Consider the following 23,868-nt stretch of genomic DNA (forward strand, 5'->3'; position numbering starts at 1 on the left):
GGAGTATGCCATAGAAATGAGTAAATTGAGGAATTTGTCAGTTAGGGTATTTGAGGGAATATCAATATAGAGAAAAACCATGAACTCACTGAGGAAGGAAGCAGAATGTCCTAAGTTGATGGACAAAAGCTAACAGAATCTTGATTGAGAGATAAATATGAATTGAATAAATTTTAAAGGAGGAGAGATTACTGAGTAAAGGTGTCAGAGTGTAACAATGGGAAGCAAGAAGAATTTCAATTAATTCTCCATGATCAGTAAATTGGGGATATGAGTAAAAGTACATTAATGCTGGAAAAGGTGACTCAGATAAGGCATCATTAAGAGAGAGCCAGATCTCAGGGAACATGAGAAATTGGCATAAGTGAGAAAGGAAAAAGTTAATATAAAATCAAGTTTCTGATTTATGGGCCAGTCATTCCAGAGAACACAGTGAAAGGTGGCAGATTAGAGCCAGTGTTAGGAGAGGATGGGTGTCATTGGTACACTTATGTAATGACATCTGGAGGCTCAGAATTACTGGAATCAGGAATATATGATGGAGTGAGAATATAACGACTATATTTAGTCAGATTATTAGTGACTGGAGAAAAGTCCATTGCAGGAGAGGTGATTAGATTCTTCAGGGCTTTCTCCTAATGTTCAGCTTTGTGAGAAATGCTGTTTATAAGTTGTACAAGGCCTAGAAGGCCCACCCCCCAGTAAGTAAGATCAGTACATCTGAACAGGAAGCAGGAGCCAGCAATTTGTGATGGGTCTGGTCTAGGAAAGGTCTCTTGAGTAAAACTTCTTAAACTATGGGTCACAACCCCATATGGGATTGCATAACTGAATGTGGAGGTCACACAATTATGATTTATTGTCAGTATATGTTTGATTTGCACACCTATTTTATATACCTATATACCTGGAATGGCATAAACATTTCTTAGGTAAAAAGGGATATTGAGTGGAAAAAGTTTAAGAAGCCATGTTCTAGAAAGTACAGAAAGCCTTGGGATAATTAGAGGGGGAAGAAAGTGGGGAAGCAGAAGCTAGTGACCTAAGACTTGAATGGGGTTAACACACAGTACTTTGGGAGGCTCAGAAGGGAGCATTCCTTAGGGGAGGAACTGAATCAGAGCTGATTGATACTGAGGTAAAGGCAGAGACTCTAGGCATGCAGGCTGAATAGGAGGTTCCCCAAAAAGTTTCAGAGAAAAAGACAGAAACCACATGTAAGGTGAGACTGCATTGGGAGGGGCAGAATTCACTGGGCATTTTTTAGAGCAAAGACAGAAGCCACAGGATAGATGTTTGTGTCTTTATATCAATAAATATATGGTCTATCATTGTCCCCATACTCAAAGTTTTACCAATTTAGTTAAGACTTGATCTTCTGTGATATTCTTCACTTGGTGATTTTGCATTGAACTTACCACAGTCTTCAACCATACAGGCTCACCTGTATGCTTTAATGAGATACAAAGTATTTTAATGAATGTCTTGTGTTATTGTTAATAACTAGTGAAGCTACTATTCAGGGATGTTGCTTAATAATTCATTTAGCAAGAAAAATTAAAAGTATCCAGTCATATCCCAGAATCCTTTCCTTTCTTAGTTATCCATGCTCATGAGAAGCATTCCAATGATATAGTTAAAACTCAGACATTACTGGCTCCTCTTCTGTTAGTAACTCAAATCTTGGGCACATATTTATGATGAAGAAAGAGTATATGAGTTGTCCTGAAGACCAAAACTCATAAAGGGTTATTAGTTTTCAGAATCACAGGCCAGTGATTGAGGATGGTCCATCCCTAGGAAGTTTGCTTTACTAGCATTCATAGAGGACACATAAAGGAACAATTGAATTTAGTATCATTTAATTAAATAAATCATAATAATATACATTGTTTATTTATTCAGACACTTAGCAGCTCTGTATTTTGTGCATGTGGAAAATGTGAGCCCAAGCTGAGATCTTTGGAGTAGTGAATTATAGGTTGTTTTTTAAGTTAGTAAATAAATGTTTGTAAATCATTGTCATTTACATTGCCATGTAAATCATGGGCTTATAATGGTTTCCTTTGATATGTAATACTTTCAGTACCTCTCCCAACATTGACACCGTATATTAAGTTCATCATCCATTTGTCCATTGATGATGATTCCTACATGGAAACCAATCAGAAACAAGAGGCAAGTGACTACAGGCAGCCAAAAACCAATAATTCAGTTCTTTTCCATCAAAAAGCAATTTAGTTTAGGGCTAATTTTCTTTCTTTCTTATACAGTTCAACCATGTTCAATATCAGACCAGTCCAATGCTTTGTAAATCTCTTTACTCATAATTCTGAGTTTAGGTCCATCTAGTAAGAGAAATGACAATGTACAATTTTGTTTCAAATGTGATCTGAGGACCTTCCTTCTTTTTAAAAGTCTGTTAAAGATTGGGCAGATTTTCTGCCTTAAGGAGGAAAGAGATTGGTTATATTTAAATGCTATATATTACAAGTCAATATGTGCATCAAGCATTAGCAGCAGTTATACATGTAATGATCCTATTCTTCATAATAAATGAAATAATAAATGTGGTTTCTTTCTTTCTTTCTTTCTTTCTTTCTTTCTTTCTTTCTTTCTTTCTTTCTTTCTTTCTTTCTTTCTTTCTTTCTTTCTTTCTTTCTTTCTTTCTTTCTTTCTTTCTTTCTTTCTTTCTTTTTCTTTCTCTCTCTCTTTCTTTCTGTAGAAACTTTATCTCATTCAATTTCAAACCTGGGCCCTTTCATCCCTCTTTAAGCAGCCTGGTGATCTTTTATTCATAGAGGGCTCACCATAGTGATTACAGACAGTGTAGATGCCCAATTGACTTTTAGTTTTGCTGTAATGATTATAGTCATGTGTTTGATATCAAATATGTCTATTTTCATTCATGCTTAACATTTCGAATGATCACATGTTATATCAAATCACAGAATTATAGAATGTTAGGGATTTTAGAAGTTCTCCAGTACAGTGTTGGAGTTCAGTTCAGAAAATAGTACATTTCCCCTTGACTCCAATCCACTGCTTATATAAAAATCCACTACTTATGTACATACATACATACACACACACACACATAATATGTATGCTTGTAACCAAATTCTTTTTTTCCCTGAGGCAATTGGGGTTAAATGACTTGTCCAGGGTCACTCAGCCAGGAAGTGTTGAGTATTTTGAGATCAAATTTGAACTCAGGTCTTCCTGAGTTCAGGACTGGTGCTCTATCCACTGTGCCACCTAGCTGCTCTTTACATTTAGAGCCTTGTTCAGACTCTACTAACTAGATTTTGGGCAAATTAATTAACTTCTCTTTAACTTGTTTTTTGCATATCTCATATGTAAATAATAATACCAAGCTGATAGAATTATTATGAAAATCAACTGAGATCATATAGATTGTTGTACAAAGCATGACAGCAATCTAATGTAGTAATATTGTCTTCATCGAGGCACTAAACTAGTTAAGGGAGAGGATGTCTTAGATCTATTATACAATATTAATTTTCCAATTTCTCTTCTCTCCTTTTAATGTCTCTGCCTTGTACTAAAGGAGATAATATTCAATTTGAAGAGGGATGGGGACAGCAGCAAATGGAGGACTGTAAAAGCTAGCTGCTCTAGTCTCTGTCCTTGAGATTTGGATTAATTCTTATATCTGTCATATTCTTCTATCCTTGTAGTTTGCTATATATATATATATATATATATATATATATGTATATATATATATATATATATATATATATGTATATATATATATATATATATATACTTGAATTTCTAGCAGAGTAAGAGACAAAAGGCAAAAAGCAAACATGTCTCTAAGAGCCCACATATTATGACATCCAATGAAATCCAATGAATATCCTTAACCTGGCCAGAATTTACAAACTACCAATGAATATAATATGCTCCCTGAAGTATTTGGTCATTTCCTAACTCTGTGGAAGGTCAGGATAATTTGTGGATAAGTCCAAGTTGTTGACTCACTGATGTTAATATGAAGGTTTATTCATTCAGGACTGAAATGTTCTGATAGTGAACCCTATACTCTTGATAATTCAGAAATCATTATTTTTTCTATTACTAATCAATTTCAAATTGAGGATTATTATAGAAATATAGAAAAGGTTTGTTTTACTCCCAAATGGGATGTAGCCAGCGAAGTAGCGTTTTTCTCAAATTGCAGAGAATTGGGTGAAAGTTTGATCTAGATGATTGCTAAAGTCTCTTTCAATGTTAAGATTTGGTAATTCTGTGTTTGGATTTTGAAAGTCCTTTGCATTTTATATCTTCAGACTTTGCAGACATGATTCTTGAGAACCAGAAAAAAGTTCATTTCCCACCCTTAGAACTAGAATATATTCCCCAAGATATGGTATGCCTTACTTGAGTGTGATATTTCCACTGCTGGGAATTATGGTTAAATTGTCAACTACAAAATAGTGTGTGACAGATGACTCAGGACAGCTGAGAGAAAAATCAGAATGATACAGACTTTGGCAATCTCCATTTCTATGCTTACATTGCCAGCTCCTGATTATGAGAGTGTATCCTAGTTTTATACTTGTGGGTCTTATCCATCACTTGTACATTATTTTCTTCCTTCTTTTTTTCTTCTTTTTTTCTGATCTTCCTTTTCATCACTTCCTCTACCCTTCCTGTTTTTTTCTTCCTCTTCCATTTTCAAAAAATTGAATAGCTTGATAATTTGTTTTTGAAATCAATAACAATAGAAGCAAGGGCACTCTAATCTTGTTAGAAGGAAGTATTTAACCAGGGAATGATGAAAGAGATATTCCAAAATTTGGTAGGAATTAAAATTAAATGTAAACAGCTGTCATTTCTGCTTTGGCCATTCATTTCATTCATTCATTCATTTATTTATTTATTTAGATTTTTTTTTTTGGACTAGGTGAGAGATAACCTTATCACTGAATGGGTGCTGCATCAATAAAATTGTGACCTGTTGAAGACATTAGCTTAAAAGACCAAGATCTTCCATTTTATCTCCAGTTGTTTTGATCTATATTTGGGCACTGGACCCAGATGACTCTGCAGGGGAAAGTGAGGCAGGTGATTTTGCACAACTCTCCTTCACTTAAATCAATTCACTTGCATGTCTGGTATTACTTCCTTAATGTCATGGTCCTCTTCGAGAATGAAGAACAAATAACATCCAAAATTTGATAAATGTAGACGTATTACAAAGAGAAAAGTTGTATTTTCCTTTTCATATTGAGTTTTATTATCAGAGACTGGATTCTGTCTAGGAAAAAGGGTCTCTAAGCCACCCCCCTCCGTTCTCTTTGTTGGTTGTATGTCCATATGATGGATTTCTTGAAGCTTACTTGTTTTGGTAGAAACTGGACATAGTGACATATGCATCTTCTTGGCTTAACCTCAGGTTTTCACTTATGGGTTGTTCTTGGGCAGTTGGACTTGGAGCCAAGACTCCTATTCTGAGTGGAAAAGGGAATGTTAGAGCACTGTTTTTGGAGTCAGAGTTAAGGAGCAGACCTCCACAGAAATGAGCTTCATTTTTGCTATTCTCTTGATGGTTGGGTGACTTTGAGGCTGTGACCTTAGAAAGGTCACATGTATTAAAGTTCCCACACAGACAAGTTGAGGGTGAGTTTCCTCCATAAGCCAGTGGTGGGATGATGTTATTTTCAGATGGCCAGTCAGGGTTGAGCCCAATCTTCTCTGTGACATCAATATCTCGGGGGATTGGGACTTGCAGAAAACCTTCCACTTCTTCTTTGGCTTGAATGCCATCCACTTTATGAATTGGATAGTCCAGGAAACTTTCTGGATTGAAACTGATGTTGTAATTCTGGATGTGAAAAGAGATAATTGGTTCAGATATTGAACTAGATGAACATGCTAACAAGAGTTCCTTAATATCATTTTTTCTGACAATGGATTAGAATATATATATCCACAGAATATAAGAAGTATTCATCAGAAGATGGTAAGACATGGTATTACTGAGATGTAAGTTTCCAGAAAAAGTTATAAATTCTGAACAATGATTTTTTGTCCCCTTTTCTAAAGACTAACTCCCCAGTATCCCCAGGTTACTTTCACTCTTTGATAGTGAAATCTTTAGAGGTGCTATAGCTCTTTTAGAATCTGCATTCAGTGGTGCTATGGTCATACTCTACAAATCTGGGAAATGCAGGGATAAGAGAATGAGACTAGTATCTTGTTATGGTCATCTTCCCCCATAACTTGTTCATAGCATCCTTCTGGTCACCAGATAGTGTTTCAAAAAAGGTCCAAGATTGTAAGCTCCACTACCCCTTATCCTGTAATCCCTCCTTTGGGATGCTACAATTCGTTTATCTAATCTCTGAAAGTTTCAGAAAAAGTCCAACCTTTTGTGGTTTCCTACACAGCTGTTCCAGAGTCATCTTATGGTCAGGGAGGTTGGGCCACAAAACAGGTTTAATACTGAAATAACAAAAATTTGTAATGAAAGAGGCAGTAGAAACAATGTGATACAGCAGCACTATTTCCTACTGGATCAAAATTCATAAGAAGTATAATAGATTGAAAGCCTGTTTTGGAATCAGTAATATCAGATATAGACTAGCTGATAAAGACCAACAGACCATGAAAAGTTACCTAATAATAATATTTTTATATTTTATATGTTTATGTCATACACAATATATTTATTACATATTACATATTTATATTATATATTATAAATTCATAATATTTATATAGTGTTTAAAAGTTTACAAACTTTAAATATTTCATTTTATACTCACAACTGTGGGAGGTAGGCATTTTTATTAACAATATTATTAATAATAATATTAAATATTATTATAATTATTATAATATACTATATATGATTTATTATATAATTATACAATGTATTATTATATGTACTATGTGACATATTGCATATATAAATATATATAGTATATTAATATATATTCTATCTTCACTAGCCTCATGGTGGCTCTCCTGATTCCCCCACTGAGACCAAGGCCCATCTAAAGGGCCTCCAGAAAGCTAGCCAAGCCCCACACAAGGAGATAGACTGTGAAGGAGACAATAAAGACTTTTGGACTTTATCCCTGGCTATTCTCATGGTGATTACTCTTTAATTAATTAATATGTATATATCAATTAATATATAATTATTATATTATATAATATATAATATATTATTATATGTACTATATTATATATACTTATATATTATATATGCCATATATTATATTATGTAATAATATAATATAAATTGTACCATAATATAATTAATATATATAATAGAAATAAATAAACTATATTATATATAATTAATATATAATTATATAAGTATATTATTATATAATATAACATTATATTATAATATAATTAACATATAATAAATAAATGAATCATATTAGATGTAAATATATAATTATAATTAATATTATTTACAATTACTATATATTATGTATATAATTAATAATATTAATATTATTATTAACTCTACATTTCAAATGAGGAAACTGAGGCAACTAGAAGTAAAGTGTTGCAGGTTGGATTTGAACTCATGCCTTCCTGACTCTTTGCCCAGAGCTAAGTGTCTCCACTGCACCATCAAAGTTCCTCCCAGACGGTCCTCTAAGATAAAATGAGAATTGAAACTAGTGTTGGAAGAAGCCTTCACAACGGAATTTTGTTACATTGATGAAATTCCAGATCTAAGATCAAATCAATAAAAGTATTTATGACATTTGGAGTCTGTAATTAAATAATTGTGGAATTATGTGCAAATTTTCACCTCCCTTGACCTCAGTTATATCTTCTCTAACATAAAGAGTTCTGATTATATAACCTATAGATTCTACTCTTAGCTCAAGATTTTCTCTAGTATGTCACAGAAGCCTTTTAACTTTGACTTTATGGACTTGACTTTTTACCTTAGAAGTATGCTCCAGCCCTGCATTCTCTTTCTCCCAGAATATCCACTTAAAGCCATGTCTTTATTTCTCCTCAGGGTCCATTCCTGACTCTGTAATCTCTTTACCACACCTCCTCAGGGCTTTTTTTTTTTTTTTTTCTTTTACCCTCTCCTCCTTTTCATCTTTTTCTTATGTTCTATCTTTCCCCATCAGAATATAAGCTTCATGAAGATTGGGACTGTGTTTTTGCTTGTATTTGTAATTCTAGCACAGAGCCTGACACATAGTAAGGGCTTACTTAATGTTCATTGACTGACCAAATGACCTCTAGGGCCCCTTTCAGTTTTATCATCCTATGGTGCTAGGTAACAGTTAGAAAAGTGTTAGCCTTGGTGCTAAATTCACATGGATTTTTGCAGAAAGGAAGCAGAAAATTTTAGACCATTGTGAAAGAGATTTTTAGCGAAAGGACAAAGCTGAATATCAATACATTGTTTTTGATGCAGATGGTGGAACCCAAAGTTGGCCCAATGGCCCATCCAGAAATAATGATTCAGATTATTCAAGGAGAAAAATTTAAATTTTCCTCTTTCTTGTATTTCATCCTAAGCTTGTTTATTATTTTTTGATTTCCTAAGAAATACTTTAGGAGAAGCAGCCTGGTATGGTGGTAAGTTTGCTGAATTTTGAATTTGAGGACCTGGGTTCAAGTCTAATTCTGTGACTCTCTTTTTCCTCTTTAGCCTCTTGTTTTCCTTCTCTGTAAAAAGAGGGAGTTTAAGCAAAGGAGGAGTTTGAATTCTAAGGTATTTTATAACTCTTGATTATAGCTCTTGATTCAGAAAAAAAAGAGAATTAGATGAGATGGGGCAGAAACAGTTGACTTCAATTCCTACAATACTAACTTAATACAATTCCTCTGAATGAGAAAAGTATCTCACCTTTTTTCCCATAGAAAACACATCACAACAATCCCCAGGATCCCAGAGAAGAAGCTCAGAGTGATGATGATAGTGATGACCATGAGAGAATTCAGCTCCACTGAAAATCAAGGACAAGATTATTATAATTTATCTTTTTTTAAAAATCAATATCCATATCCACATCCACAGGCCTGGCTTTGCCTGCCCCCTTCTTTCATTTACTTAAATACTTGGGCAAGCTCAATGTTTTTTTTGAAAATGGTTCTATAACTTGGAAAACAATTCATACAACAGTAACATGATGGAGAAAAATTAACTTTGAAAGATTAAATAACCATGAATAATGAAATGAAAGTCCAGAGGACTGAAGATGAAACATACTACTCATCTTCTACCAGAACAGGTATGAATTTAAAATGGAGAAAGAGAGAGAGAGAGAGAGAGAGAGAGAGAGAGAGAGAGAGAGAGAGAGAGAGAGAGAGAGAGAGATAGACAGAGAGAGAGTGAGAGTGAGGAAGGGAGAAGGGAGGCAGAGAGAAATTGTCAGACATGGCCTATGAGGGAATATTTTTCATCAAGTTATGCAAGCATGTATTAAAGACTTTGTTTTTCATTTTCAAAAAGTCATTCAATAGAGGGATAATGAGTAGAACAGTAAGAGAGGGACGTTATTAAAAGAAAAAAAGGTAAGTAGTTGAATATGAGTTTGAGTAGCAGTATAACAAAAGATACCTTACTTGGGAAACTGGCCCAAATAATAAGTCCATCCAATACAGTAGCAGCATCATTATCACCTTCACCATCATTATTATCATTATTATTATGTTATATCATTTTACTTTATATTTAGAATTGTATATTAATAAAATTGTAATAATTTAAAGAAAAAATGATTCTATAATCACAGGCCCAAGATAAAAGTGATTTTCTGAATGTTTTGGGGAATTGTTACTCTACTAAATAGCAGTAATTTGAGTGGTGGAATTACCATGACTTGCAAGATGAAATTTGACCAATCATCAAAGATGCCTACCATCTCGCCTTTAATAGGAAGATAATTACTTTTTTTTTTCCTTAAAGCTTTTTATTTTCAAAGCATATGCATGGATAATTTTTCAGCATTAACCCTTGCAAAGCCTTGTGTTCCAATTTCCCTCCCTTCTTGCTGTATGGCAAGTAATCCGATATATGTTAAACATATGTTAAATCCAATATTTTGTACATATTTATACAATTATCTTGCTGTACAAGAAAAATCAAATCAAAATGAGAAAGAAAATAAAATGCAAGCAAACAATGACAAAAAGTAAAAATGTTATGGTGTGATCCACATTCAGTTCCCACAGTCCTCTCTCTGTGTTTCTCTTCATTACTAGATCGTTGGAACTGGTCTGACTCATCTCATTTTGAAAAGAACCACATTCATCAGAATTGATCATCATATAATCTATGGTGTACAATGATCTCCTGGCCCTGCTCATTTCACTTAGCAGCAGTTCTTATAAGTCTCTCCAGGCCTCTCTAAAATCATCCTGCTAATCATCTCTTATAGAACAATAATATTCCATAATTTATTCACTCATTCTCCAACTGATGGGCATCCACTCAGTTTCCACTTTCTTTCCACTACAAAAAGGGCTTAGGAAGGTAATTACTAAGCAAAGAACCTTCCTGGAAGCAAGAACAAGATGTGGACTAATTATAAAGATTCAGCTATCTGGGCAATTCAATCTAATTTAGTAAGCATTTATAAGTGTATCCTACATACATGACACTCTGCCAGCCACTGTGAATACAGATACAAAATGCACAATTGTCTTTGCCCTTAAAAGAGCTTACATTCCAGTGGGGTGATTTAATATGCAATACGATTTATACATTTTTCTCCTAATAGAATGTGAATTCCTGTAGGACATATATATATATATATATATATATATAGTTTACATATCTAGTGCTTGTCAAAGTGCCTGGTGCAAAGTGAGTGCTTAATAAATGCTTGATTTATTATTATTATTTATATAATGAATGATTGATAACTATATTCATTATTGACAATGGAAAGAATGCTAATATTGTAGTGGGGAATCAGGAAAGGCTACTCCTATGGAGCCAAGCTGAATTTTAAAGGAAGCTAAGGATTCTAAAAAGTGGACAAAAGTATTTATTTTTGTTAACAGTATTTCATTTTTCAAAATACATGTAAAGATAGTTTTCAATATTCATTTTTGTAAGTTTTTTTTTGTTCCAATTTTTTCTCCCTCCTTCCTTTCCTTTCCCTTTCCCCAAGATAGCAAACAATCTGATATAGGTTATACACGTATTATACCTTTAAGCATATTTTCATATTTGTCATGTTGTGAAAGAAAAATCAGATCAAAAGGGGAAAAAACATGAGAAAGAAAAAGCAAACAAACCAACAAAGGTGAAAATACTATACTTTGATTCACATTCAGTCTCAATAATTCTCTCTCTCTGGATGGGGATGGCATTTTCCAAACCAAGTCTATGGGAATTGTCTTGGATCACTGCATTGCTAAGTCTATCATTGTTGATCATCACATAATCTTGATGTTACTATATATGTTTTCCTGGTCCTGCTCACTTCACTCAACATCAATTCATTTAAGTCTTTCCAAGTTTTTTTTTTTCTGAAATCATCCTGCTCATTTTTTCTTACTATGTTCATACATCATATATAAATGTGATGTATACAATCACATTTACATACTATAACTTATTTGGTCATTCCTCAATTGATGGGCATTCATTGAATTTTTAATTTCTCACCACCACATAAAGAGCTGCTACTCATATTTTTGCCCATGTGGATCCTTTTCCCTTTTTTATTGTCTCTTTGGAATAAAAACCCAGTAGTGACACTGCTTGATCAAAGGGCCTAAATAGTTTGATAGCCCTTTGGTCATAGTTCCAAATAGCTCTCCAAAATGGTTGGATCAGTTTGCAACTCCACCAATACTACATTAGTGTTCTAGTTTTCCCACATCCCCTCCAATATTTATCACTATTTTTTTCCTGTCATCTTAGGTCATCTGAAGGTGTGAGGTGGTACCTCAGAGTTTTAATTTGCTTTTCTCTAGTGAATAGAAATTTAGAGCATTTTTTCATGTGACTCTAAATAGATTTTATTTCTTTATCTGAAAATTGTCTATTCATAATATTCTTTGACCACTTATCAATTGGGGAATTGACTCAGTTCTCTCTATTTATTTTAGAAACATGGCCTTTATCAGAAACACTGGCTATAAAAATTATTTCCAAGTTTTTTGATTTCCTTTTAATCTTGGCTGCATTGGTTTTCGTTGTGCAAAAAATGCTTTAATGTAATATAATCAAAATTATCCATTTTGAATTTCATAATGTTCTTTAATTCTTTTTTGGTCATAAATTCAGCTCTTCTTCAAATATCTGACAGGTAAACTATTTTTTGCTCTCCCTATTTGTTTATAGTATCACCCTTTATGTTTAAATCATGAATAAGACTTTACCTTGATATAGGATGTGAGATGTTGGCCTTTGCCTGGTTTCTGACATACATTTTCTCAACAATTTTTGTCAGACAGTGAGTTTTTATCCAGAAACTGGAATTCCTGGGCTTATTAACCACTAGATTATTATAGTCATTGACTTTAGGTTCACTACTCTGTTTCCTATCTAGTTCTAAATGTTTTTGATGACTTACACTTTATAATATAGTTTTAGGTCTGGTACAGCTAGGCCACCTTCCTGTGAATTTTTTTTTCAGTAAGTTTCTGGATATTCTTAGCCTTTTGTCCTTCCAGATGAATTTTGTTATTATTTTTTCTAGCTCTATAAACTATTTTTTGGCAGTTTGATTGGTATGGCACTGAGTAAGTAGATTAATTTAGGTAGAATTGTCATTTTTATTACATCAACTGAATCTACTATGCTTGTTTAAATCTTTATTTGTGTGTAAAGTCTTTTGTAATTGAGTTCCTGAGTTTGTCTTGGCAGATAGATTCCCAAATATTTTATATTGTCTACAGTTATTTTAAATGGAATTTCTCTTTCTATCTCTTGCTGTTGGGTTTTGTTGGTAATATTTAAAGTTTTACAGATTATCTTAATTGAGTCTTACAACAACTCTGAGGTAAGTGATATTATTACCCCCATTTTATAGATGAGGAAGCTGAGACAGGTTAAATGACTTGTCCAGGGTCACACAGCTAGTAAACATCTGAGGCAGGATTTGAATTTGAATCTTTCTTACTCCAAGGCCAATGATCTTACCTATTGCACTACCTAGCTGCCTCAACCAAGATATCATTATTGATTATCTAGGTAAGGTGCTGTGGATCTGCAGTGTCTGGCACATAGTAAATGCTGTGGAATGGCTAGCTATTATTAAAGCAGTAGTTAGATAATATAGTGGATAGAGCACTGGTTTTAGAGTCAGGAAGATTTGAGTTCAAATGTATTATATTGGACAAATTACTTAATCTCTGTTTCCCCCAGTTTCTTCAACTATAAAATGAGGCTGATAATAGCACTCCTTCCAACAGTTGTGAGAATCAAATGAAATTTAAAAGTGCTTAGCAGATTGCATATAGTAGGTGCTTAACAAATCCTTTCTTCTTCCTCCTTTTTTCTCTTTCATTTTTATATTCTTCCTCCTTCCTTCCCTCCTTTCTCTTCTCTTTAACCTTCTTGTTTTCCCTGTCCCTCTTGCTTCTTCTTTCCCCTCCTTTTCCACCCAGTCCTTCCTTTTTTTCACTTCATCTTTCCTTCCTTAGTTCTTTTCTTTCCTCCCTTCTTTTCTTCCTCTTTATTCTCCCTTTCCTCCTCCCCTCTCCATTTTCCTTCTTATTTTCCTCCATTTTTCCTCCTTTCCCTTTCTCCCTTTTCCCCTCTTTCCTTCATTCCTCCATTCCTCTGTCCCTTCCTCCTTCTGAAAAAGATGCCACAGATATAAACACAGAGCATAAGCTGAGCATACCTGCTTTGGGTCTTGATGGTGTCGTGAAGTAGACACTGGGGCTCCAATCACTCCAAGACCCAGCAAAAAAGTTTCCACCAGGAAGTGACCGTATTTTAACCTCATATGGTGAATTTGGTTGCAACTTTCTCTCCAGAAGTGTTACCTGAGGATATCGTGAGCTTATGTGCTAAAGAATAAAAATGTAATACATAGGTTACATTGTTAAATATGTTACATTTGTTAAATAGTCATATTCAAGTTGAAACAAGTCACATTTAATTCAGTGATAAGGGGCTTCTTTTTTTGGAGATCAAATTCCTTGGAGTTTTTCAACAGGTTTTTAGTAAGAAAATAGGTATTACACTGGGCAGATGAACCTAAATAATTTTACATTATATAGATGGCTATCTTCTTTGTTTGTGGTCAATACCAGGAGAAAAAGAAAAGTGAATTAGGAAAAATGGATTAGGTAAACTAGACCTCTGAATAGAGTCCATTTCATCCATCACTTTACTTCCATTCTCTGAACTGAAGAAGAGAGGGGTGAGGAAAGTGGAACCTCTGTCCTGAAAGTCATGAGCCTGGCTGTAGATGATGGTGATAATCACAAGCACATGAAAATGCAAAAGATAAGGTAGAGGCATGCTTTTGGTTTGGAAGGAAGAAACAATATCATTATGTTCAGAAGAATGATACCTGAATTATTTGCTTAGCTCCAAAGAGTCTACGACTTAGTGAATATATGCAGGGACTCTTTCATTTCATTGCAGTGATATGGTCCACATTGCTTATTGTTTGAGTAGTACATTTTATGTTATGTACTGGATTTCCCTAGTCTTTGTCTAAAATAATTGTGCAGTGAGAAATCTTAAAAGTCATTTCCCTAGAAGAGGGCTTGAGGATGGGAATTGGGGGTTGGGCTAATTCTGGGAAGGTAAAGGCTGGGAAAAAGTAACCTTTTGATTATTGATTGGGCCCAGGACATATTTACTATTGATGCACAATCTATAGATTGGATATTTTGGGGTCCACCAGATATTTGTGGTGGAGGGGCCACAAAAGAATATAGGTAAAATTTGTAAGACATTAAAATAAATTCTGAACTAAAACATCAATTAAAATGGGCATTTTCTTATATATAATAAAACAAAAGAGCATGGAATGAGATAGTAAATTTTGAAGAAAAAGAGAATGGAGTTAGAAGGGGAGCCTCTTCTTTATTCTAAAAGGGGTAAATCAGATTTAGGCAGGTAGGATTATGGTAGTTTAGTCCAAAGTGGATGATCTGAAGGGAAACAATAGGCAGGTTGAGATAGTCCAGAAGCCCAAGAGGAGAATTTTTTAGAGGTTAGAAACATAAGTGGCTTCTTCATTCAAGGATCCAAGGAGCATGGATCAGGAGGGGGATAGGAAGAGCAGTGTGATTTTGGGGGTGGGGTGGGGAGATAGTATGAGAATGTGAGTGTTTGTCCAAGCCAGGGCTTCTGGACATAAAGCTTTCCTAAAGTTAAGAAATGTGGTATCTGGAAGGGCCAAGATTCTGACAGCTTTCCTCCAGCCAGTCTATTCATTAGAGATCCCAAAGTGGCAGCACATTTAACCTGTGTAGCAGAATCACAAATTTTTGGACAAAAACTAAGAGGAATAATAAAGCAGGAGAGAATGAACTAGATGTATAAGCTGAGATCTGACTGGGAGGAATCACATTGAGCCACAGACCTTTGAAACATCATTGATATTTCCCTTTGAGTTCAACTGAAAGTTACTCCTACAAACCCTTGAAATATTTATTTTCCCCTGTAATTGAAATAATGGAAGCCCTTTAAACCACTTTTAAAAGGAATGACAAATTATTTTCAGGGAGCAGATTTACTGCTGATTTACTGGAGTCTTTCAAGTCCTCAGACCAGAGGAGGGATGTAATGTCAACTACAGACTTATAGAGGGAGATGGGCAGCTAGGTGGTGTAGTAGATGGAGCTCTGGAATTGGAATCACAAAGACTCATCTTCACGAGTTCAAATCTGGCCTCAGATACTTATTTAGCTTTATGCATCTGGGTAAGTCATTTAACTCTGTTTGCCTCAGTTTGCTATTCTATAAAATGAGCTGGAAAAGGCAGTGGCAAAGCAGTCTAGAATCTTTGCCAAAGAAACCCTAAATAAGGTCATGAAGAGTTCAATATGTCTAAACATCAACAACGGAGGGGAAGAGCCCTGCAATCAAAGTTTTGATATTTGCTGCGCTGCTAAGCCTAACTCCAGTGGACTCTGGTCACAGGAGAATCTCATCCAGCGTTTGGCCTGGTTTAAATGAAGTCACTAAAACCCTTCATATCCTGAAGGCACATGATAGAAAAGAATTTAGATTTTCCCACTTCTCAGAGTTAAAAAGGCATCTAGTTCAATCTTTTTCTACCTGATATCAGAGGCTCCTACACAACTTGTTGAAAACTTTCCTTTGACTGCATAAATAACAAGAAAACAGTGGTCTTGAAGGGACTCAGAAATATTAAGAATTGACTTGATCCTGATAACCACAAACTATCAGGTTGCCTATTTATTCTGCTGGGATAAAAGTGTAGCAAGAAGATCAGGTGAAATAAGAGATATAACTAACTTACCATCCAGTCGCTTTTATTATTTTCTTGGTGATAGGCTACATCGTGGATTAACTCTTTCACATAGTCCTTCCATAAGTGTGTCGTATTGAATGTTAGCACAAAATCATTTGCTGCCTTGCGATAGGTGACAGATATGTTAAAAGGAGCTTCAGGCTTAACTAGAGATGATAACAGAAAAAGAGGTCAGTATAGAGGGCAGATAGAAAGAATAAACAAAGTACCCCTTTCTCCAGAGCTCCCTGTCTTTTGAACCCCACTCTTAATTTCCTGGCCTATCTCTCAAGGTTTGTGAGGATAAAATGAGATCCTAATTGTAAAGCACTTATAACTTTTGCCTAGTACATATTCAGTTTATAATAAATGCTTGTTTTCTATCTCCTTTCCTCTGCCTGGCTCTAAAAGGAGAGCAAAACAAAAGTTTCAATAACATTATTATGTTTAGCAGCAACTGGAGTGGGATACTTCAATGGTTAAGTACCCTCAGTGCCACAACTAAGAGTAACAATGACATGGCACAGAGGCAGAGTGGTGTGGTTTGACCTAGAGGAATCCAGAGACCTGGGTTTAGTTCTGGTTCTACTACTATGAAATCTTGGTCTAGTCATCTGCTATGCCCTCCAAGAGCTATATTTAAAGCAGGGCTGCCAGGTCTTACTTAGAGCTCCATATTTAGAGGATACCTAAAGCACTTGCAGAGGATACTTACAACATTTTATAGCATTTTATTAGCAAGGAGAATTAGTTAAAATAGGGAGCTATCAGGGACCTCATTTCTTTTTTCCTAGGTAAATGCCTATCTGGCCCTTTCTGACCTGTTCTGTTTCTTCCTGCCTATCTTCCTATAAGCAATTTCTAAGCCATTACCCAGTCTGGTTTGCGCTGCTCCAGATTGCCTGTGGCTATCTATGCCCAGATTTCAAATCATTTGAGTAAATAAAATAATGATCAAATGAAAGCCTGCCTTGTTTGAGTTAGTGGAGATATAATATTGGAAAAAAATAGATTTCTGCCTCCAAGCAATATAAAATAGTAGGGATATAAGTATCCAAATAGCTATAATATCCAAATATGAGTTAGATTGTAGAAATTTCATTGAAGAGGTCCAAGTGGAGTGGTTTAAGAGATTCAAAGAAGAGGACATCACTTTTAGCTTGAAAGCTCATAGAGAGCTTCAAATTAGTGCCAGGGGTGGACAAGAACATTTAACCAAATGTTCCCCAAAGGGGAGATGACACCTGAACTGAGTCTGGAAGAAAGGAAAGAGTAAAGATGGGGATGCGGCTCCATGAAGATCATAAAAGGAGATTGTAGAAAAGCAGTGTTTTAGTTACATAAGGGTTGTTAGGATAGCAAGTGTCTCTAGTGTCTTCCAAGGTTGCTAGCTGAGCTGGAGACACTAGGCTTCCTGCCCACCTCTTGTAGAGTTCCCTCTTCTGCCTAGCCCGAGGTCGCCCACTCACTCTGAAGATGTGGTTGCTACTGAGTGGGTTGCCTGCTTGTTTGCAGGGCTGATCTCAAACTGAGATAGGATCTATGGAAGGTTTGGCATCTAACCAAATCTAGAGTTATAGAGAAAAGCAATTCAATGCAAACTTATCTCCTGTGGTAACTGTATCTACTTTTCTCCAGTTTTGAAGGTTCAGTAAAATCAATTCTATGTGGTTATGTGAAGACCTATTATAACATATGCCGTCTCTTGGACAATTTGTCTATTCTATAACACCACTTGCATGGGAAAACACATTAATAGTTATCAGAAAGGCAAAGGAAAGAGGGAGATGGGGACAAAAATAAAGATCAAAGAGGAAGTACTAATCTTTTCTCCTGACTCCATTACTGATAGAACACTTTTTCCTCCAATCCAAATCCTTTTCTTCTTTCAAGACTCAGTGTCTGCTCTTCCATTAAAAATCTCAGGACCTAAGTCCACTCCTCTTTCTCTTCCTTTTCCTCTCCCTTTCCCCATTTTCTCTATATGGAATTCCTTTAATTAGTCTTTGCCCACAGAATCAAGATTATTATTCAAGATTCCCTTCAATCTGGTCCCAAAAATTCAATAAATTCAGTTCAACTATATTTAACAAACATGAGTTGCTTGACTTAGACTGCTGAAGAACCAAAGATAAAAATAATACCATCCTGGATCTCAAGACATTCTATTTAGAAAGATATAATATACACACACATACATGCCCACATATGTACATATATTACCTCCCCATATATATGCATACATATGTCATTTATTATTATTTGGCTCTGTGAACCTACTGATATGAATCAATAAGCACATATTTGTTTATCTGAATCATTTGGATCAGTTGATTGACAAGTTGTTTATAATATGCATTTGATAAAAGTTAAAAATGATTGCTCAATAACTAGTCAAGTCAATCAAAATGGTTAAATTGGAGGTGCACAAAGGCATAATCTTAGAAGAAAAAGGTTTCCAGCCAAAGGAGATCAAAATTACTAAATACTTTTAAACATTATTTCAGTCTAGTTTTATTATAGCCATGTGATATAGATATTAAGGTTTTATTATTTTCACTCACAATTAAGGAAATGATGGCTCAGAGAAATTATCTGACAAAGCCACACAGCAAGTACCAAAGCTAGGGATCGAAACTTGTTGGTTTCCTTATGGCAAGCAAAGTAACAATACAGAAAATGCTCTAAGAAGAATAAAGGAAAAGGGAGAAAGAGTCACAAAAAGAAGAATTGTACTTCATTGGTGGCAGAAGGAGCAAAGTCTGTTCTTTGAAAAATTATTATTTATTTTTAACATACTTTTCTATTAAAATTTTAAATTTCAAATTCTCTCCTTTTCATCTTCTCCCCACCTACTAAGCAAACAATATATAAATTATGCATATGAAATTATGTAAAAATATTAGCCATATTTTTTTTAAATTGAGAAAAATAAAACGGAAAAATTATACTTCAATTTAAACAAAGTCCATTCTAAAGGTCATCAAGTGCTACTCCTTCTACCTTCTTCTTCTTCTTCTTCTTCTTCTTCTTCTTCTTCTTCTTCTTCTTCTTCTTCTTCTTCTTCTTCTTCTTCTTCTTCTTCTTCTTCTTCTTTTTCTTCTTCTTCTTCTTCTTCTTCTTCTTCTTCTTCTTCTTCTTCTTCTTCTTCTTCTTCTTCTTCTTCTTCTTCTTTTTTTTTTTTTTTTAGTATATTGTATCCATCATCACTTTTTCAGGAGGTATTAAATGTTTTTCCCAGTCTTTTGCCAGAAATTCTGAACTTCTTGATGTAAAATAGCTTTCCCAATTAGTCAGTTTAACACATTTTAAAGGGATTGTGACAGAGAGTATATTCAGAAATTTAAACTGTATAAGGTCTTACCTATTTTGGTTATCTTCAGTGTTTTGCAATTCACCTTACTTTTTCTGAGTATCACACACATCTCACAAGGTTTAATCAGTGAAAATGATCTTGATTTTATAAAATAATCCTTTTCCCTTTTCATCATTATCTCACATCGTGAATCAGACATAAATGCGTCACTGTGGAATGAGATAGAGTCAGTATTAATCCAGGAATTATTGCTAACAATAATGATCCCATCGGCCAAGATTTAGCTAATAGAAAACTAAAGGAGAGGATATTCTCCAACCCCAACGATGTAAATTTGAACATAATACCAGATGAACAGTCTTGGCAGTGTGATCAGGGCAGGTCTGTTGTCCACAAATGACTCAGTACCATAAAAAATAGACTGTGATTATTCTCCATAGAATGCCGGGCTTAACTAATTTTTTTAAATTAAAAATTAAAATAAAAATTCATGACTTTTATATGACTAATTTTCTGATGAAATTCCCACCCTTATAGAACTCTCCTTTATAAATAAAGCCAAGTACAACTAAGTGACATTGTGATTTTGTTTAATAGTGTGCCCTATTTTGCACCAATAGTTCCTCACTCACACCAAGAAGAGGGAGGGATATCATTATTATTTATTTATTTTTAAGTGAAAGACTATACTATATTTTTATTTCCTTCTGTCATCTGTTATTTTAAAGATGAATAGCATCTTCCTTCATAAGTCCAAGTCTTTCCATGTTTTTTCCCTAAGTTGTTCTCTTTTCTTTTTTTATAGTATTTTATTTTTCCAAATACAAGCAAAGATAGTTTTCAACATTCACAAAATCTTGTGTTTCAAATTTTTCTTCCTGTTTCCTCCCCATTTCCTCCCTCAAAACAGCAGGAAATCCAATATAAATTAAACATATGCAATTCTTGTAAAAATATTTCCATATTCATCATGCTGCCCAAGAAAAATTAGAACAAGAGTGGGGGAAAAACATAAGAAAGGAAAAAAATTAAGCAAACAACAATTTAAAAAAGGTGAAAATACTATGTTTTGATTCACATTCCAGCATTATTTTAAAAGGAAAATGATGTTCCCCTGGGATTAGAGATAAAGAAAGGGATGAAGCAAAATGGAGAATTACATTAGGGATATTTTCTCTCCTTTACAGAAAAATGTTTATCTCTAATTGTTGGATTTGGGTTTTGGGTATGACAGAATGATTTTATATATATTCCTATTATTATTATTATTATTATTATTATTATTATTATTATTATTATTATCCTCTTAATATTCCTTATTATTCCTCTTCTTATTTTCTTGGTATAATCAAGTTGTAATATTATGTGTTGGTTCCTGGACTTTCTAAAGAGTAGCCTTCTACCTATTTGGTAGATAAAGCCTGGGGATTAATTCTGAGGTAAATCTGCCACATTTATATGATACTGCTGTGATACATGCTTACAAATAATTATATATATATTCACTTGTAGGGAATCACTTAAAATTACTCTAATAAAATATTTAGAAAATACATATGTAGTTTATCAATAGAAGTTTTTATAAATCAAGGTGAAATCTTATTTTATCTCAGTCTAAAAATTTTTTTTTTGCTAAGTAAATTGATTTTCTTGATGCTTTGTCTTGGGGTTTTGAAAGACCAAGCAAAAACATACTCACATATGGTTTTTTATTTTTTTGATTAAAGTCACTGAACTGCTGCTTACCACACCCACTTTAAAATTAGGAGTTTACATTTTGTACTCTCATCAATTCCTTTATCCTGGCATATTAAGTCTTTGAGAGTTTGAGTTAATTTCCACTCCTGTTGCTAAATGTACCATTCAAATTATCCAGTTCTAGTATACTTTTGACATGGTGCCTAGTTGCATGAGTTCTAGGAAATATAGTTTGAAAAAGACAAAATTGTCTTCTTTCCGTTCTTGAAGGAGTACCTGGAGATAGAATGGGGAATTTGAGCTCAGATTTTCCTAGGCTGCTGAAGAGGAATGGCCACCCTTACTGTGAAGGAGGCGATGGAAGCATCTAGCAGCACAAATGATGGGAATAGATGTTCTGCGGAAGAAAGGAGGACTAGGGTATACTCATCAGGATATATGGGGCAGTATGGGGGTGTGGAAAACTTTGACAAATTTGTCCTTGTCCAAGAATCCAGGCAGCCAGCCAGTGTGCATGTTATCTATTCCATCTTTTCATGTTTTATATCCAGATGAAATTCCCTGAAATCTCTGGAGTCTTTCATATGAAGACACCATAAAAGCTCTCTCAAAGTTCAACTAACACAGCCCAACTAAGCCCTAGTCATTCTCCATGCATGATTCTCTCTCATCATCTCAGGCTTCTGCAAATATGGATTTTAAGCTTTCATAGAATAAATTTTTGCTATTTGGAAATAATCTCACATTTTATAGTGTTGTGACTATGGAACTAATTACTCTTCCTTCACTTCTCCCATGTTTCATTTGAAGGTAGGTCTTCAAAGAACCTATCAATGATTTTTGGTGAGTTATTCCTGTAATATTTTTAGTCCAGGAAGATGAATCTGGATCAATGGTATTTTAAAATCCCTTTAATTCATCTGCATGTTGGCTTAAATAAACTAAGAATTGTGGCAAAGATATTTGCTAGGTCATTTTTATAATAGAAATTGATTCCAAAGTTAATTGGAGTATAATGAATTTGAAGCTTATGATGTATTTAAAAGCAGCTAAATGGTCATAGCCCTTTACTTCTCAAGTGGATTGATTTCACATACTCTATGTACACCTAAGAGATATCTGTATCTTCCCACCAAAATGGCTTCTTTTGAAAGAATCGCCTGCTAGCTAATGCCAACAGAGTCAGGTTTTTACATCAGTTCCCAGACCCACTGGAATCTAGCATCTTCATAGGTAGCTAGGTGTCTCAATGGATAGAGTGCCGGACCTGGAGTCAGAAAGTCTTGAGTTCAAAACCAGCCTCAGACATTTATTTACTAGTTGTGTGACCCTGGGCAAATTTTTTAACTTTTGTCTGTCTCTGTTTCAAAATAGGAATCTGCAAAATAGGAATAATAATAGCACCAACCTCCCATGGTTATTGAGAGATTAAAATAAGATAACTGTAAAGCATTTTAGAAACCTTAAAGTATTATAGAAATATTACTTTTATTATTATTACTTCTATTGCTGCAACTGCTACTAGTGCTACTACTACTATTATTTATCTTATTTCTACCAAAATACTTGAAATTAATGAAATGCCAATTTGGTGGTATAGATGCTAACTTTGATGGCTTGAAAGATCTCATTCTCTGAATCCATTGTAGGATTATAATGTGACACAATTCATTTATTTCTCCTGGAGAGCCCCAGCTGGAAATAGCACCAAGTGGAGTCATCCTTCCATTCCTGCATCTCACATCACTGTGAACTTTTCCTAGGCTCCTTTCTGTCAATTCTCCCTTCCCTTTTTCTCCTCCTGTCCAGATATTGACCTCATTTCCAACCCCATCTCTTCTAGAGAGTACCCAGAATGCACTTCTCCATTCTGACACATAGGCTCATAAATTCTCTACTTCCATGGTGGTCAGGCAGTCCGTTCAAATTTCTTCTCTTCCTACCCTGTAGTACAGAAACTCTCTTCTCCCCTAAAGAATCCTGGGCTTTGCTATCTGTTCTGCTGCTGCTGTATCCTTATGAACTCTGTGCCTTTACATCTATCCTGCTGCCTAATCCTTCCTTTATCTTGTCTCCTCTAATTAGAATGTCTTTCCCTTGAGAGTATGAATTATCTTATTTTTTAATCTATATACTTAGTATTTAGCACAGTGTTTGGCACATAGTAGTTAATAAATTCTTTTTCATAGATTACTTCACTAGATTCATAAAACAGACATAGAAATAGAAATATCAGAAATATGCTGTGAGATAAATCCAAATATTTGACAGTGTATGGGAGCTGTAGTATGGCCAAGTACTAATGCAAGAAAAGGTAGATTGAATGTTTATCATATGTGCACATTTAACCTGCCAATGCCCCCAGGCAGCTAAGACTATGAATTGCAGAGAAAATGCTAATTTCCTTTGGTAGGAAAAGCCCTCTCA

At 34.5% G+C, this 23,868-nt stretch overlaps 1 protein-coding gene and 1 long non-coding RNA gene across 3 annotated transcripts in view; one reads left to right on the forward strand and one right to left on the reverse strand.

Annotated features, from left to right (window-relative positions):
* Positions 1 to 1,845: 1,845 nt before the first annotated feature.
* The window catches only part of IL7R (interleukin 7 receptor), a 30,661-nt gene continuing 8,638 nt past the window's right edge, over positions 1,846 to 23,868 (reverse strand). Inside the window, exons 3-8 of the mRNA XM_074282661.1 lie at positions 19,792 to 19,952; positions 16,437 to 16,594; positions 13,833 to 14,001; positions 8,873 to 8,972; positions 6,402 to 6,477; positions 1,846 to 5,857 (exon numbers count right to left, since the gene is read on the reverse strand). Coding sequence (XP_074138762.1) covers positions 5,369 to 5,857; positions 6,402 to 6,477; positions 8,873 to 8,972; positions 13,833 to 14,001; positions 16,437 to 16,594; positions 19,792 to 19,952 — 1,153 coding nt within the window. The 3' untranslated portion in view covers positions 1,846 to 5,368. The remainder of the gene's footprint in view (positions 5,858 to 6,401; positions 6,478 to 8,872; positions 8,973 to 13,832; positions 14,002 to 16,436; positions 16,595 to 19,791; positions 19,953 to 23,868) is intronic.
* Positions 4,980 to 22,003, forward strand: LOC141551250 (uncharacterized). Of its 2 annotated transcripts, none has more exons than XR_012484813.1 (3): positions 4,980 to 5,097; positions 8,887 to 9,257; positions 21,712 to 22,003. It is a non-coding gene; the product is annotated as an uncharacterized LOC141551250 (long non-coding RNA). The 2 variants fall into 2 exon arrangements; XR_012484812.1 differs by lacking the exon at positions 21,712 to 22,003 and adding an exon at positions 6,987 to 7,130 and having other exon boundaries at positions 4,992 to 5,097; positions 8,887 to 8,988.

This window comes from Sminthopsis crassicaudata, chromosome 1 (assembly GCF_048593235.1).
Source record: "Sminthopsis crassicaudata isolate SCR6 chromosome 1, ASM4859323v1, whole genome shotgun sequence".
Taxonomy (NCBI): Eukaryota; Metazoa; Chordata; class Mammalia; order Dasyuromorphia; family Dasyuridae; genus Sminthopsis; species Sminthopsis crassicaudata.